General features: G+C 53.1%; 1 protein-coding gene across 1 annotated transcript in view; it reads right to left on the bottom strand.

Moving 5' to 3' along the window:
* DDX31 (DEAD-box helicase 31) overlaps nt 1–15,876 on the bottom strand; it is a 74,032-nt gene continuing 58,156 nt past the window's right edge. Inside the window, 2 exon segments of the mRNA XM_067742859.1 lie at nt 1–1,379; nt 1,382–1,545. Coding sequence (XP_067598960.1) covers nt 922–1,379; nt 1,382–1,545 — 622 coding nt within the window. The 3' untranslated portion in view covers nt 1–921.

Raw genomic sequence — 15,876 nt, 5'->3', positions numbered from 1 at the left:
TTGTGCTGCAGGTTGACTTATTTATTATCATTGTGACAGATTTCACCAACCGTTCCTTTTAACTCCTATGTGACAGCCAGGTCTGCGAGGTCACATTTTCCCTCCCGCAGGGGACCGGGGCTTACTAGGCTCACAGTCACCCTTACGACGAGTCCCTGCTGGTGTGGTACCAGCCGAGGCTCACCTCACGCCCGAGGGATGGATGCAGGGACGCCGACCCGCTCCCCGAGATCCCCACAGACAGCCCACCTTGGAACTCTCGTGGTCCCCCCTTGGCCCTTGAGGTCATGTGGTCTGCAGGGGCTACGGAAGTGGGGCCTCGACACCCATGCCAGTAACTTCAGGGTGCGGGGGTGGGCTGAGGACGGGAGGAAAAGTGGAGAGGACACTGCCCAGTGCACAGAGAGGTGCCGAGGCTTTCCCCCCTCTCCTTCGGACCCCTCTGGAGTTACCCGTGTCCAAATCTTACATTTATTGGGAAATCGATACGCCCCGGGGGTCCTCTTTCAAACCTCCCAGGAAACACAATGGGGGAGGGGCAGCTGTGGCCTGGGCCACAATACAGACCCCAGGACCTTTCTGGAAGACAAGAGGGGATTCGATGGGAGAAAAAGCTCAGGACACTGGTGCCCTTTGACTTCAAAGGCAAATAATAAAAAGGCAACAGTAAGTCAATTAGTCCTGAGAAAGTACAATTTCCCTGGACAAGGAGGAGAGAGCATTGCATGTGAAAGGGACGTGGTGCTTAGAGCCCCTGCGCACGGGAAATGTGACCCCTGGAGGCGTTGGGGACCCACGCCAAATGCTCCTTTGGTCCTTTTTAATAAAGCATCTGTACATCAAGAAGATGATCTGATAAATAGGTTTTTTTCTCTTCTTTTAGCGATTCAATCCAGCTTTTAAAATCCCATTTTACAAAATTCAGGCCAATATATGCGTTGAGAGGGCAGCTTGAAGTGAACCGTGAAACTTCTTCAGAACGTCATCGCAAGGCGGATCAAACCCCTTCCCGGCTGCAGCGAAGGGTGTTAGTCTTCTACATGAAGTCGTGGTGGCACCATGCGGTCTACGGGCACTGATGGAATAAATCCGAGAGAGGCCTACAAGGCAGGTTAGGGGCTGATCCATCCCGTGCTGACCCCCGCCCCCCTGACCCCTCAGGCTGCAGCGTGTCTCGGCACAGCACCGGGTCACCGGGTCTGCGGGGGGGGGGGGGGGGGCGCACCCTTCATCCTCACAAGGCTCCTCCGAGGAGAACAGGACCCGCCTCCGGGATCCACCGAGGCCCAGTCCCGTGGGGGCAGAGCTTAAAACTACTTCCTGGGAAGTCTCGCTGTCCCTCCGCAAGGCTTTCGGCTTTAGTTTGTTCCCACGGCCAAGGCTGGGCGCTGGTTTCGGACGGCGCTGCGAGGCCGGCTGCCGGGCCCTGCGCGTTTGTTTTGCTCTCTGACCTTGGTGACGCTGGTCTCCATCCCGCTGGAGTATTCCGAACGCAAGATTTCAGCAAGGCGCTGTTTACTCTGGGTCTTCCTGTGCAGGTCAGGCCTGAAGAGGGGAAAGGAAACTTTATTACTTTTTTCTTTTCCATTTGGAAGGAGGCTGCTGGCAGCTGGTTCCAAGACTGCAGAGCTGACATTTCTGTATTAACAGAAGTACAATCCCTCCAATGGCGCTTGTTTTGATAGTCTATGCACCAGAAGATTAGATACGGCGCTGACAGATTCTCATAACGGCGGCAAAATATCATGGCATTTTTAAAAGTGAGGCTTTGCTCTGTGTTGTTTTCATGGGGGAAAAAAAAAGCGAAAACACACTCACACTCTGATGGCAAATGAGGTGTATGATACAGCGGTTTGCCAAAAGAAGGGGAAAAACCCGCCTTGAAACTCAGCAGTCAGTGCCCGCTCGCAGCTCCTGGGAACGCCCCCCTCGGCTCCCACCTCCCCGTGCAGTTCAAAGCAACTGGCCTCCTCCTGGGGACCGGGCTTGGCGGCCAAACAGTGAGGGCTGGGGTGTCCGCCACAGACACCTCTTCACCCACCGAAGAGACTCTTGTAAATTATTTCTGACCCCCAAAACCCCAACCCAGGTGTGCTTAGGCAGACCGGTCAGTGTCCGCACCGGGAATGGACGGCAGCGGCCCCAGGAATGGGAGGGAGGTCCTCACCTGCCCCAACCCGCAGGGAAAATGCCCAAGACTGAAAATCAATGTCAGATGGTGAATCCTGCTAACTGTTTTCAAAAGACAGCAGCCTCATCATTAATTTGATTAGAAAAGCAGAGGGGGAAACTTGTAGAAGTTTAGTCGTACACAGAAAAAATGATTATGAAAACTGAAGAGTAAAATAATGTTTCTTAAGACAGGATCCTAACCAAAACAACAGAGTCGTTACCAGAGAATCCATCTTGCTCTGCCTGCAATTCCTTTAACACTGACGTGGCAGTGTCTCGGGTTCTTACAAAAGCCAGATGTTACCCTCTGCTACTTATATTTGCAGCATTTCCCTTTGCTGTAAAAATCAGAAGATAAATCAGACTAAAAATAAACACAAGAGAACTCCTTTAAAGCCCAGGACTTAACAACAGGACTAATACCGTGCTAGTAAACTGATTAAGAAAGGGACACCATCGTAACTAGGTTAAAGCAACCATATCTCTTTACACTCCCGCTGCAGAAGGCAGGGTGCAAGCAACGGTGGGGCTAAATCGGTGTCAGTCACACAACAGCTTCTACCGTGACAGACGGGGAGACATGCAAAGTCAGCCTGTGCTGGGCAAAGGTTTGAGGCAAGGGGACAACAGGACCCCGTATTTAAGGGCTAGGCAACTGTGGTAACAAGAGCACGTGCAAGGGCAGGGACGGGACTTGGTGAAAGGATGAGAAATACACAGGGAAGGACTCTCTGGGCTCTACGTTACCACATCTGATCTTCACTCCGAGAGGCAGGTATGGCTACCATCTCATTTTACAGACAAGGAAACCAAGACTGGAGGAGGGTAAGTAACCTCCCCAAGACCATCCAGCTCCTAGGAGCAGAAGCCCAGATGCAAACACAGGGCCGATGGACTCAAAGCCTGAGCTCCTCCCACCAGGCAGCCGGTCCCGGATGGAACAATTGGGCAGGACAGGAAGGTCCAGCGGGGTCGAGGGTGACAAATGACCACGATCTGACATGGAGGAGGCCTTCGTGGTCTCACTGAAACGTTTCAGTGGGACGATGCGGGCAGAGGCCAGATGACAGAGGGAGGAGTGAGGGGAGAGCTGAAGGGTGAAGGAGGTGCCTGGGCTGGAACCCGGCTCTGTCGCTCATTAGCTGAATGACGTGGTGAACGGGTGACGCGCGCTTCTTCATCTGAAAAATGGGGATGATACTTGGAACGAAGTTCATAGGATGCGTAAAAATTAAAGAGAGTAAGACATACGGAGTGCTGGCTGGTGGCTGGCATGTGGGTTGCAGACAATCAGCGTTAAAAACGGAGCAGCTGAAGCCCAGAGATGCCAAGCAAACCTCCGCCTCCCTGTCCCCCGCCCCAGGCCACACAGGAGCCAGGACTGGCCCTGGGGCCTGACGGTGGGGCTGGGGCTCTGGTGACCGCGTCACCCTTCTGTGCACAGCAGCGGTTCTAACCCCCCAGACCCTGCCCGTGTGGACTGTGTGCCCTGGTGTCCGGGGGAGGTCCGTCCACATGTTGGGCCTCACGCGTGGCTGGGAAGCGGCAAGAGACGGGCCTGCAGCGGAACGCGCTCAACTCGTTCCAAACGGAAGGCTGTCAGTTCCCGTGCTTGCGGTTTATTTTTAGCCAGGTGACACGACAGCCGGAGCGAACAGGCTGTGACGGGAAGAAATGCTTTCTCTCCCCCCTCGTTTGAAGGCAGGTGCTCACATCGTGTATAATTTTACATGTAACAACCTGAGTTTCAAAATATGCAAAATTTCAGTCAAAACAGCCGCCCCAGCCTAAGCCGTAGCACTTCAACGGCGGCTCCGGCCACCGCTGACGCAAGGTAAGTAACCAGAGTCTCAACTGCGGGACTGAGCACTAGCTGCCGGCAGCGCAAGCGGACTGGGGATGCGTCCCGCTTCCAGCCGAAGGCGCTGGGCAGCGCGCCTGGGCTCAGACCACTGGGCCTCCAGACCCAGCACCAAGGACCCCACCGAGGCATGCGACACACCGGTGTGTGTACACACACCCACGCCGCTCTCGTCTGCTTCTGAGCCACGTGAGATCTGTCCCTTCCCAGGCAAACTCAGCCGGCCCTGGGGCTGTGGAAGGTCACCCCTGGTGGGTGTGTCATGCCACCGATCAGGAATGTCTGTCAAGGGGCTTTGAGTCCACACCGACTGAGGCAGAGGATGCTGTTAGAAAGCGGGGCTTGGAGACGGTCCTGCTTGCCTTGAGGTTATGACCTCAACATTTCCTATAGCTACTTTATGATTTAATTCTAGTCAGTGGACTTCCAGCTTGGGACCCAAACTCAAACTCTGAGTGGTGGTCCAGACAGCAAACAGGGGTTCCGGCCTTCCAGACTCAGACCTGTTCCTCGGGAGGAAGAACCTTGGGGTCAACCCTGCAGGGGTTTCCCCTGCTGTCAGCTGCCACCCCAACGGGACCCACCTTTCCCTTGGCCAGCTCGCTGCCTGCTTTTCCTCTGTTCTGAGGCCCAGTGCCGAAAAGGCAAAGTACAGATGGGAAGATGAAACGTTCTAAACCCAAGCCCACGATGGGCTTCTCCTGCCAAGCTGCAGTTCTCCCAGAAACTTGCCAACGTTCTTGCCCTCCCTGCCCTCCCAACGCCCAAACCCCTCTCAAATGGGCGTCCTGCGCGTCCACCGGAGTAATCCTGTGGTTACCAGGCAACAGATCAGTTTATCTAACCACAGGGAACTCCCCTGCAGTGAAGGCTGGATAACCCCCCCTTGGTTACCAGGCTGGATTACCCAGCAGGATAGGCAGATGCCACTTTCCCTGCCAATGAGGTGAAATCACAGCCTAATTAGGAAATCAATACGCCCGCTAGGACGGCCACTGGAGAAGAGCGATCTCAGGACCTTCTCCCAGCTTTATCAATAAATTCACAGACGATCGTCCTATAGGTAAAAAGCCATTCTAACACAGGCTTCTGCTGATGGCATCCTTTTGCGGGACAGAATTTTTCATTTTATCATTAGGTAAACTGCATTTTTATGTACTGTCAAGTCTCTCGATATTTTCTTTTATGTTTTACGGCTTCAGGACCATGCTCAGAAAAGTCTTCCTCACCGGAGCCTTTTTAAAATATTCAAGGATATCTTCGTTTAGCCTCTGCTACTGCTTTAATTCTATCTAGATTTTGTTCTGGCTTATGGTAGGATGTGGCGAATTTAACTATTTCTTCCCAAGAGTTATCCAGTTATCCGAGACAGTCACTGAACAAGCAATCTCCTCCCCCAAGGTCTTGAAACGTACCTCTAGTACATTCCTCCCGACTTTTAGAACACTTCCTGCAGGCCATAGTTAAAGAGTAGATGATGATGGTGATGACGACAGCGGTGGCCCACGTTAGCGGGGTCCACCATACACATTAACATATAAGCGAGTAACAATGACAGGGGTTAACGGAGTTAAACATAAAGCACGTCAAATCACAGCCACTGACACTGGCTCTGTGACTTTAACAATAACTGTATTATTAGCACGTGCATGACACCTACTTACGTCAGGTGCTGCTGTAAGCACTTGAGAGGCATCTAACTCATTCACTTCAACAATCCTGTGAAGGAGGCACCACAGGCATGGCAGCTGAGGTGCAGGGAGGTCAAACAGCACGTCCAGGGAGGAGGTGGGATCAGGGCCCAGAACTTTCCGACTCCACGATGTACACACTTAACCGCTGTGCTGTAAGTTTTTACCACAAGGAGCAAGTTCCCCACACGAAGTATTTCCAGTACAGAAGCAACATTCACATTACAGCAGATCTCGAAGACTTTTGGAACCCCTGATAAAGTGCATCGTAAGAGTAACAGCTGGATGACAAGTGAAAAAAGCAGTTTTAAAAAATCATGATTTGCTCAATCTCATTACAGACATAAAAAGATCCTACGTGTACACCTGCAGAGAAAGTAGGAGCCACAAAAAATGTGAATTGAGATTAACTTGGATTGTGGGCTTTTATTGGATGATTTTCAAGCTTTTCTCTATTTCCCGAATTTTTACAATAAACACATTATTATTTTTGTAATCAGGAAAAGCAGCATACTCACTTTAGGGGAAAAAAAATCAAGTGGTACAATTTTACCCTGGGCTGAAATATCAAAGTATTTTAATTTTTACTTATCAAAAACCTCTTTGCCTCTGGCTTTCAGTTCGTTTTTGTGAGGGATTTTTCTCTTGTGGTATAATTAAAACAGACAAGACAGAAGATCAGTAAAGCATATTTCTTTCTCTAATCTGAAAAATTCTGCTTGTAAGCAAATGACCCAGGGTCACACTGAGGCCCCAAGGACCCTGCAGCAGAAGCAAGCCCCCAGACTGGAAGAAAAGCCTGGGTTCTGAGTGATCGTGGAAGGAGACAGCGAAGGCTTCCGAGGCGTGAGGCTGACTCCAAGTTTCTACCCTCCTGCCTCGCCCTTACGGATGAAGCAAAGGCACAGAATCTGAGGGGGTTCAGGGGGCTCTCAGATGACAGTGAGAGTGACCAACAACTCCAGGGAGAAGGTGACAAGCAGTCCCCCTGATGCAACAAGGTAGTTCAGGTGCGGAACCCGCCAGTGTGGGACGATAATTTAGCCTACTGAAGGGGAGCAAGCTATCAGACCTTTTATGGCCATCGAAGGAAAAGGAAGTGCATCAGGGCTCCTTAACCTCTGGATTCTGTTTGGGCAGAGATGCACGCCGATGGGCTGCCCGTTTTAGGGATGCCTTCTTTGCGATTTCTTAGGACCATACCGACTCTAGCGCTTGTAAAACTCCCAGGGCCCCAGAAGACACTCCACTCCAGGGGAGCCCTGCTGAGGCAGTGGATATCATTCCAGAAAATTCCTGAGTGGCTCTGTGTACGCAGAGACGGAGAAAAAGTGGGTCTCTGCCTCACACCTAACAACAAGACCCAGTGAAGAGCTGGTGGCAGGCGGATGCCAGGCCGTGCAGGTCACAGGCGATCAGTATGTAGATGCCATGACCAACCTGCTGCCTGGAAAGGCGCCCACAACGGGAAGGGGGACAGAGACAAGGCTTAGAGATGGCCGAGGTCTGAAAGCGATGCCCTGAGTCAGGATCCCAGAAGTGCCTGTCCAAGTGCCAGAGACCTTTGTGGAAGTTCTGCCAGGAGCCAGGCCTGGACATCACACAGCAGGTGGCGGTGTTGGGGAAGAGGTGCGGCAGCAGGACCCTGACGGCGCTGGTTGGAATCCCAGCCCGGCCCTCATCTAGCTGACGACCCTGCAGTCAGTAGCTTCCCCTAAGCTGAGATTCCTCACACGTCAGAAAGGGCCTCCACGTGGACGCAAGGGGTAGCGCGAAGGTAAAACGAAGGGTGCTTTACAGAATCTAATTCTCTGTGAAAACGTTCAGATGGAGAGATACAGGGTGCACATGGCAACAGTTCCGTGTTTCTGTAACTGCCGTGACTGTGTCCCGCAAACACGGAGACTGATAAGCTTGGGCAGAATCCCAGCTCCAAACCCTCTGGGCTTGCCCTGCCTGACACCATTATCGATGACTCGAACGACATTATGAGGCGTATTTATCACCTCTGCAGATGAGACGGAGCCTGCAGGGACAGCTAGCACGCTGGACGGCAGAGCACCCCAACGGGCCAGAGGGATGGGCTCGGCTAAAAGGTGACCCTGAACTGGGGGCCCACGCTCTTGCGCCAGAGAAGGCGGGTGGTCTGGCTCGTCACATGTGCACACGGGCAGGGGCTCAGCTGCCTGAGCCACAGGCTGACCCGAAGCCGAGGGTGGGAGAAGCCGCACAGCGTCGAGCCAGGAGGCCAGGGTGCGAGTCCTGGCCCCGCCCCGGGAGAGGGACAGCATGTGAGGACATGGGAGGACCAGAGGAGGAAACCCACGGCTCTGACCGGAGCCCAGCTGCGGCTGAGCCCCACGTGGGTGGCAGCGGTGGTCTCTGCTGTCACCACTGGCTGCAGTGATAGACGTGACTGCCCTGCTCTCTGGGTCGGCCGGGCTCTACTGCACGTTTGGGCAGTTGGAGGAGCCAGATTCTGACAAGAACCTGGGCGGAGAGAAAAGCCGCCCTGGGCTGGGACGTGGGGCGGCTGGAGGCGCCGGGGCGGAGCTGGCCCTCGGAGGGGAGGACCCCGGCACCGTCCTGCAGGGGCTGTGGGACCTATTTTCTGAGCTTGGCCGAGGCGCTACTTCTCTCAGTGCCAGGCTGCTTACTCTCGAAAGGATTAAACGAACTAATGAATCAAAGCCCGTATCAGAGCGCCTGTCCTGAAGGCACCGGGAACACGCTGACTATAATCATCATTAACAATCCGGAAAGAGGAAGGCAGAGGAGATGGGCCGCCGTCATCAGACACCGGACGCCTCGTCACGTGGACCCGGGGCTGCTTTGTCAATAGCAACACCTTGTATCGTCAGCTTTGTAAGTCACGCACATTCAGCATTTGAATCCGGAGACCAAAGGGTGCAAAGTGAAAGTGGTCAATCTGGGCTCATTTCAGGAGCTCTAACTAGTGAGCTCTAACTAACTCCACCCTGGAGGTGGCGAGTCCCCCCTACCCCGTTGCTGGGAGCCCTGAAGCGGAGGTCTTACAACCAAGGAGTAATGTGACCGAAGGCACAAGGTTCCGGTGGGTGGGAGCGTTCGGGGAAGAGTCTATAAAACTTCCACTTTTTTTCTTTTTCTTTTTGGCCACACCGCGAGGCTTGTGGGATCTTAGTTCCCCGATCAGGGATTGAACCCGGAGCCTCGGCAGTGACAGCACCAAGTCCTAACTGCTGGACCGCCAGGGAATTCCCGTGAAGCTTTCACTTTTTATTCACAGACTCAGAGAGAAGCGGGCAGGGGCAGAGGAATCAGCATTTACTGGACAACGACTCTAAGCCCCGGCCAGTGCCGCGTGTCCATCATCCCTCCCCACGCCCCACACAACCTGACAGGCCCCGCGGCAACGCGAAGCTGCTGCTGAGCGCCTGACTCCAAGCCCGGGCCTCTCCCACTGCACCCTCTGCCTCTAGACTCAGAAGGAAACTAGAGAAAAAGCCGGATCCACATCTTGCCCACAGTTGTCTGTTCTCAGAGGTCTGCCCCATGAGCAGAAAGGTGCTCGCACCCACTGCAGGGTTTGCCATTCTGACGGCTTCAAATCAAACCCTTCCATATGTGCACCAGAACGTCTTCTGCTTTAAGTCCATTTCTCCCATTACACAAAGAATTATCTGTTCACGGGCAAAAAACACCCTTAACAGAATTCATCTACTTGTTCCTTAGCCTAACACTAATCACAGAAACCAGAAGCTTCCAAACGGGTGCATGCAAGGGAGGAGACGAGTGCCAGGAATGTGGGCTCCCAAGTCTCTCAGACTCAGTGCCACATGACCGGGCATGTCCACCTTCTCACCAGTTACTGGGAACTCGGCCGTGGTCGAAGGGACCTGGTGAGGCTCAACGAGACAACGCGTGTGGATTCAGCACGGCCAGGGGCACACGTACTCCCTCAAGAGACATGCTGGCAGACAGCCAGATGCCGTCACTCCGGGATGTCGGCGCTCTCAAACCACACCCCTCTTCTGGACTACTTATTGGTTAAGACGTCACTCCACGTGTCAGCCTGCTGCTGGAACGTCAGGACCAGAATGGAGAGAACATCTGGAAAAGACCTGAGGTCATTCCCTGTGGGTCCTAACCAGACGGAAAGGCTCTGTGGCGTAAGAGCAAGGCGTACGTGGAGGGGCTGGGATGTGAAGGAGCCCAAGGAACGTGGGGGCAGGTGAGAGGAGGGGAGTCGGCGGCCTGAACTAAGCTGCGTGTAGCAAGTGGAGAGCTGGGGGACCGTCGTGCTCCTTCCTTCCTGATTTCTCGAATAGTCTGAACTAGAAGAGCTTGGAGCAAGGACAAGGCGTTGCAGAGTCGGGTCTCCTGCTGCGCGAGGCCTCGTGGGTCTGGCATCTGCCAGCGCGTGCTGGGCCAGGCACATCTTCAGACTCCAGGGCCGGGAAGGCTCCAACGGGAATGTGCCGTCTCCAGCATCCTCCCGGGAGAGGCTGGCTGGGTTCCTGTTCTTTGTTGTCAGCCCTGACTGCCTGCCCGAAAGCACACGCCCCGTGGCTCCCGCTGTCTGCAGGTGACCCAGGTGTGGAGGCAGCGCAGGGTCACTGTGAAACCCCCGATTGCCTCATTAGCCGGGGGTGGGCACGGACCGGTGGCGGGGGTGTTTCACGAGGAGGCTGCTAATTGCACGGTGTCAGGCAGAACAAACAGTGGTAGAAGCAAGGACCAGATGTGAAGAGCCGCGTGTGCAGCGCTGGCGCCTGGCGGCGGGCAGGGAGCAACGTGGAGCTGCGCCGGGGGTGCTGAGGGCGGAGGGCCGGCCCTCCGAGGAGCCCTGCCCACGCAGCTCAACCCAGGGCTGTGTGTGCATGCAATGGGGGGACCTCAGTAATCACATCGCCCCCAAGTGACCCCTCTGTGCCGGTGTTCTTCACCCAGAGAGACCCAGCCACCGTCCACAGCACTCGTCCTGCCCCTTGTCCCAGTCTGGACACTTCTTGTCGGTACAGATGTCCCAGAGAGGCAAGCCAGCGTGGGCTTCGAGGTCACCCACCTCATCGCCCTTGACACAGAGGCCGGCAGAATACGGTCTCGGCTACAGTCCATACAGCTCACCCAGGCTCTAGGTGAAAATTCTCCCCCTTAACCCGAGCTCACCTTTAAAGCACGGGCCCTCCTGTGTTTTCATACGGCTCCCTAGCAGCCTGCGAGAGGAGATTCTGCTCCCCTGCCCCACGGGACACGCACACCTGTCCTCACAGTCACTGCCGGTGGTCCTAGCTGTTTCCCTCTGGTCTTCAGGCTGAGGTCGAGTGAACTGACCCTCTGTGGGCATCTGCCCTGGCCCTACCCAGGCTGGTGGAGACCCCGATCCCGAACCCACTCATCTCCACGTTCTGTGGGTTCCTCCACTGTGACGTCGGGGAAACAGGGCCCGAGGCTCAGTCCTTCTCGGGGACTATTTCATGCCAAGAGGAAAGTGACCCCATGCTTGTTCTCTCAGGACAGACTACGGAGTGGCCGGGGCGCTGTGAAAGGCAGGATTTGCTGTTTGCTGGGCTAACTAAACAATTAAGAGGCATTTACCTGGTTCCTGTCAGAACAACCCCTCTTTTCTCTTTCCCTTTATGCTCTTCCTCTCAGAATTACAGAAGACTTTCAGGTTCCGTTCATCTATTCAAAACTACTTCCTGAGCACCTATCGCGTGCCAGGTAGGTGCTGGGGATGTGATGAGGAAAACCAGACAGGGTTTCTACCCTGAGCTACACGGAGGGGAGAGACAGGAACCACACAGACAAACATCACAGACAGGTGTAGGGCTACTGTGATGGCGGTGAGGGGTGGGGTGGGGGGTGGAATGGGGGCATGCGGTGTCCACCCAGGCAGGTGTGCCAGAGGAGACTTCTTCGAAGAAGGGACGGAGGCCCAAAGACGAAGAGGGGTGAGGAGAGGCCCAGGCCCGCAGCATGCCGGGCAAAGGCCCCGGGAGAGAACGAGAAAGGAGGGGTGCCAGCTGAGGCCGTGGGGAGAGGGAAGAGGGGGTGTGTCCTAATTATTAGAGTTAGGAGACATCACCGAAAGGCTGGAAGAAGCGGGGGCACGACGGGCAAGGGGAGCACCGGTCAGCGGGACTGGAAGGGCCGCAGGAGACCCGGCAGTGGACTGTTCTACAATGAAGTTGAGGGGATCCATGGGGACGGGGCGGGGAGGCTGAAGGGGGAGACCAGGAGGCCGGAGGGATCAGGGCAGGGATGAGCAGTGCAGGACGCCGCTCCAAGATCGGGTGCGGAGAGGAACCCCCATGTTTCCAAACGGGGCTTTGTCCAGCCTCTGACCTCACGTCTGGCCACTCTGTCTTCCTACAGAACGATGACTGGCTCAAGGAAACGGAGAGAATTTTCACGGTGGGCAAGATTCCAGGTTTGCCTTCAGCTAATTAAGTGATATTAGGGAGGCTGTAAAGGCCACATAACAATTGGCAGGCAAGATGCTTAATGATGAGAATACTGCTTTGCAGGGAGACGCAGCTGCAGCATCTTCACGCTCGTCTTGGAGGGGACCAGCCCTGCGTTCTCAAGGTGGTTCCTGATAAGAAAACTTCGAGGTGCTGAAAGGTTGACAGTTAATGACAGGTTCACTCTCTCTGCTCCAGGGATGCTTCTAAGTGTGATGAAGGCCGGCGGGAAGAACCAGTGCTCCTGTCTTGGTCACCACCTCCGCAAGTGCTCCCGTGTTCATGTCCCAGACACTGTGTCGATGCTTTGTACTCGCCACCTGGTTGGTCCCCAGACAACACTGTGAGGCTCCGCGCCACTATCTGAGAGGTGAGGGGACTGAGGAACAGAAACGGTAAGTGACCCAGCCCCGATGCCGTGTGGGTAAAACCCAGGCTCTTGTCAATTACTGCATGACACTCCCACAGTCAGCATTTAAGAAACAAGTGGAGGGGCCGGGAGATGGCTGATGCGGGTATGAACTTCTCAAACTAGAGTCTATTCAACACAGTAACCCTCACAAGTTGTTTAATAATTACTGAAAAAGTGAGAGTGACAATCACAGAGAGGGACAGAGCAAAGGCCTTCAAAGATGAAAAACGGGAGAAAACTATAATTTGAAAAGATACAGGCACCCCTATGTTCACAGCAGCACTGTTCACATTAGCCAAGACATGGAAGCAACCTAAGTGTCCATCGACAGAGGAATGGATAAAGAAGACGCGGTATATATGTAAACAATGGAATCCTACTCAGCCATAAAAAATGAAATAATGTCATTTGCAGTCACATGGATGGATCTAGAGATGATCATACTAAGTAAGTCAGACAAAGACTAATATCACATAACACCACTTATCACTTATAGGTGGAATCTAAAAAAATGATACAAATGAGCTTATTTACAAAACAGAAATAGACTCATAGACATAGAAAACAAACTTACGGTTACCAAAGGGGATGGGGGGGTGGGTGGGAGATAAATTAAGAGTTTGGGATTAACATATATACACTACTATACAACAGGTAAACAGCAAGGTCCTACTGCAGAGCACAGGGAACTATACTCAGTATCTTGTAACAACCTATGATGGAAAAGAATCTGAAAAATATATAAATATATATGTATAACTGAGTCACTTTGCTGTACACCTGAAACTAACACAACATTGTAAATTAACTATACGTCAATGAAAAAAGAGAAACATAAATTTAAAAAAAAAGGTGGAAAATGACCCTGAAGTGGAGGTCCACAAAATCTCTAATTTGAGCTTCAACGATAGAGCGTTTCACAGATGAGAGAAGTCTGGCAAGAATGACCTCCCTAAGGATGTTTCCTTATTTTAACAAGTACACTAAATGTAGAGCTTTGGAAGTAACAGAGGTGAAGGACATGCTCTGCCCTGCTGGGTATGGTGGCTAGGATGTGAGGCCCGGCCCCAGGGGACCAGCTCCGTCCCCTTCCACTACGGATCCCAGCCTGCTGAGCCCTGACCAAGCACGCCCAGATCCAGTAAGTACTAAGGGATCAGACAGCCCTACTTTTTGATCGGATGAGAACTACCAGGTAACACTTAGCTGGGCTGGTTTGAGAAAATTTATACAAAGAAATCTACGCACTAAGAAGAACTTCAGAAAGACCCAGATGGTAGAAGCCAGTGGTGAGACCAGCCTTAGGGAGCTGCAAACTAAACAGTTTGGGGGAAAGTGAACTTACAATTATAGCATATAATCCAAATGAGATAGGGTGGTTTAAACCCAACAGACTTGCCCTTTCACATTGCCACCATAACACTAAGACTTTAAGGCTCATTACTTTCTATATCCTTGAACCACTGACCACAGAGTGTCAAACGGATGAGGAAGTTGTCTGCTCACTGGTCCTGGACAGGTTCTACTCACATGTGTGACTGCCTAGACAGACAGACAGACACCCTGGCAAACAACACAGCTCTGCCCTCCCAGAGCAGACAGCGCCGGGTCTCAGCGACTCCTGGGAAGATGGAAATTTTGGAAGGTATGTTACCTTTGCTGCTCAGGGACTGCTGAATCTACCCAGCTGCAAAAGAAGAACTGCATTTCACGGGCGGAAAATGCTGTGTTCGTGACGGATGTTGCTAAGGGGCCATTCAAAATTCTACCAACGGCACCGACTCCCTGTGCACGTGGATATGGAGGTATCTGGGGTGGCGGGCTGTTCTGACAGGCTTGTGTGTCAGTGTCAGAAGAGTGCTCGTGACTCTGTGCTTCTGTGCGCAGGGCGAAGACACTTGCTGTTCCCCTTCAGAACTGAGGACTCAAAAAGGAGACAGAGAGAGACCTGCTGATTAAGACCTTATTTGGGGACATTAACTCTTTTTTTCCTTTTTCTGAAAAGTGGTCCAGTGAAGGAATAAAGGCATATAGACGAGATAGAAGTTCCCTCTGTCACTGCACAGAAATGTCCAGTAGTCTCCAAGCCTCACCTGCCCTGGCCTCATCCGCTAACACCCGGGTGAACTCCTTGCTTGGGGATGGCAGGCGAGACAGGATTTTGCTTACGGTCTCATCAATTTGGTTTGCAGATATCAGAGGTTTGCACATAACGTAACTATTCTAGCAGTGAACACCATAAATGGAATATGCAGAATAATTCGGAGAAATTAGTGCTATCATTTTACCCACCCACACAAAACCCAAGGAACCCCTTCTCTTCCTTGACAGATGGATTTCAGAAGAGACGCCTCATCTCAGGACAATCATTGTGGCCACAGCGTAACTCTCCACACTTGTGTGGGGTTTAATGGACTTTTCTTTCCTGTTCCTTAAAAAGCGGCGACTGGCACTGGCTCGAGCCCCGACTGAGGTGCAGAGAATCTGTCAAGTTTCTCTGCCGCTTCCCCGACCACAGTGATACGGTCCATGTGCAGATTAGCTGCAAAGCCATTCTTCCTCAGGAGTGACAAGATCTCCCCCAGTAAAGAAGGTACTTACTGTATCCTTGAGTGCCCGTCTGCATTAACAAGGCAGGGGTGGGGCGGGAGGGTGTAAGGAGTGTGGGGAGAAATGCCTTCAAAAGAAGGGCATAACAACGGAAAAAGTCGCTGTAACAGAGTGGTGACATGGCAAGAACAGACAGCGGCACTGTCACGGGCGGGGTAATCGTGTGACACACTGCTGTCACTCACCACCCGGCTCCCCGCCGCGCCAGCCAGACATCAAAGGCTGCCCCATACCATCTTACATGCTCTTTATCAGCTAATCAGCCCATTCTTCCCTAAATAAAGCCCGGCTAAATCCCCTGCTCACAGGGGTATCGTAGCCCTGGTGCCCATCTGCCAGCGCGGGTCAGCTGAAGCGGGAGGCGGCGGCTTGCTCTCTCCCTGGCGGCTTCGCAAGGTAAGGACAATGCTGGCTCCGAGTCCCCTGCTACTCCCAGCGCCTCGAGCCTCCCGCTCTGCCTTCCCTGGGTGAGGGCTGGGCACACCCAGTCTGAAGAGCTGCTATTAACGCTTGCAAAGGTAGATCAGCTGCTGACAGTAAAATACTGGGGTCACGTTTACTAGCAGGAAGAGGAATAAACAAAATACGTGTTTCTTACCAGTGATCACGTGGCAGATGGATTCCCACCTCCTTCACGTGTCGGCGTTTTAGAGACGGTGGGACAGGATGGCCAGGCTTCCA

The sequence above is a fragment of the Pseudorca crassidens genome, chromosome 7 (genome assembly GCF_039906515.1).
Source record: "Pseudorca crassidens isolate mPseCra1 chromosome 7, mPseCra1.hap1, whole genome shotgun sequence".
In the NCBI taxonomy this organism is placed as follows: domain Eukaryota; kingdom Metazoa; phylum Chordata; class Mammalia; order Artiodactyla; family Delphinidae; genus Pseudorca; species Pseudorca crassidens.
Note: the sequence above shows the minus strand (reverse complement) of the source record. Positions and strands in the feature narration are given on the sequence as shown.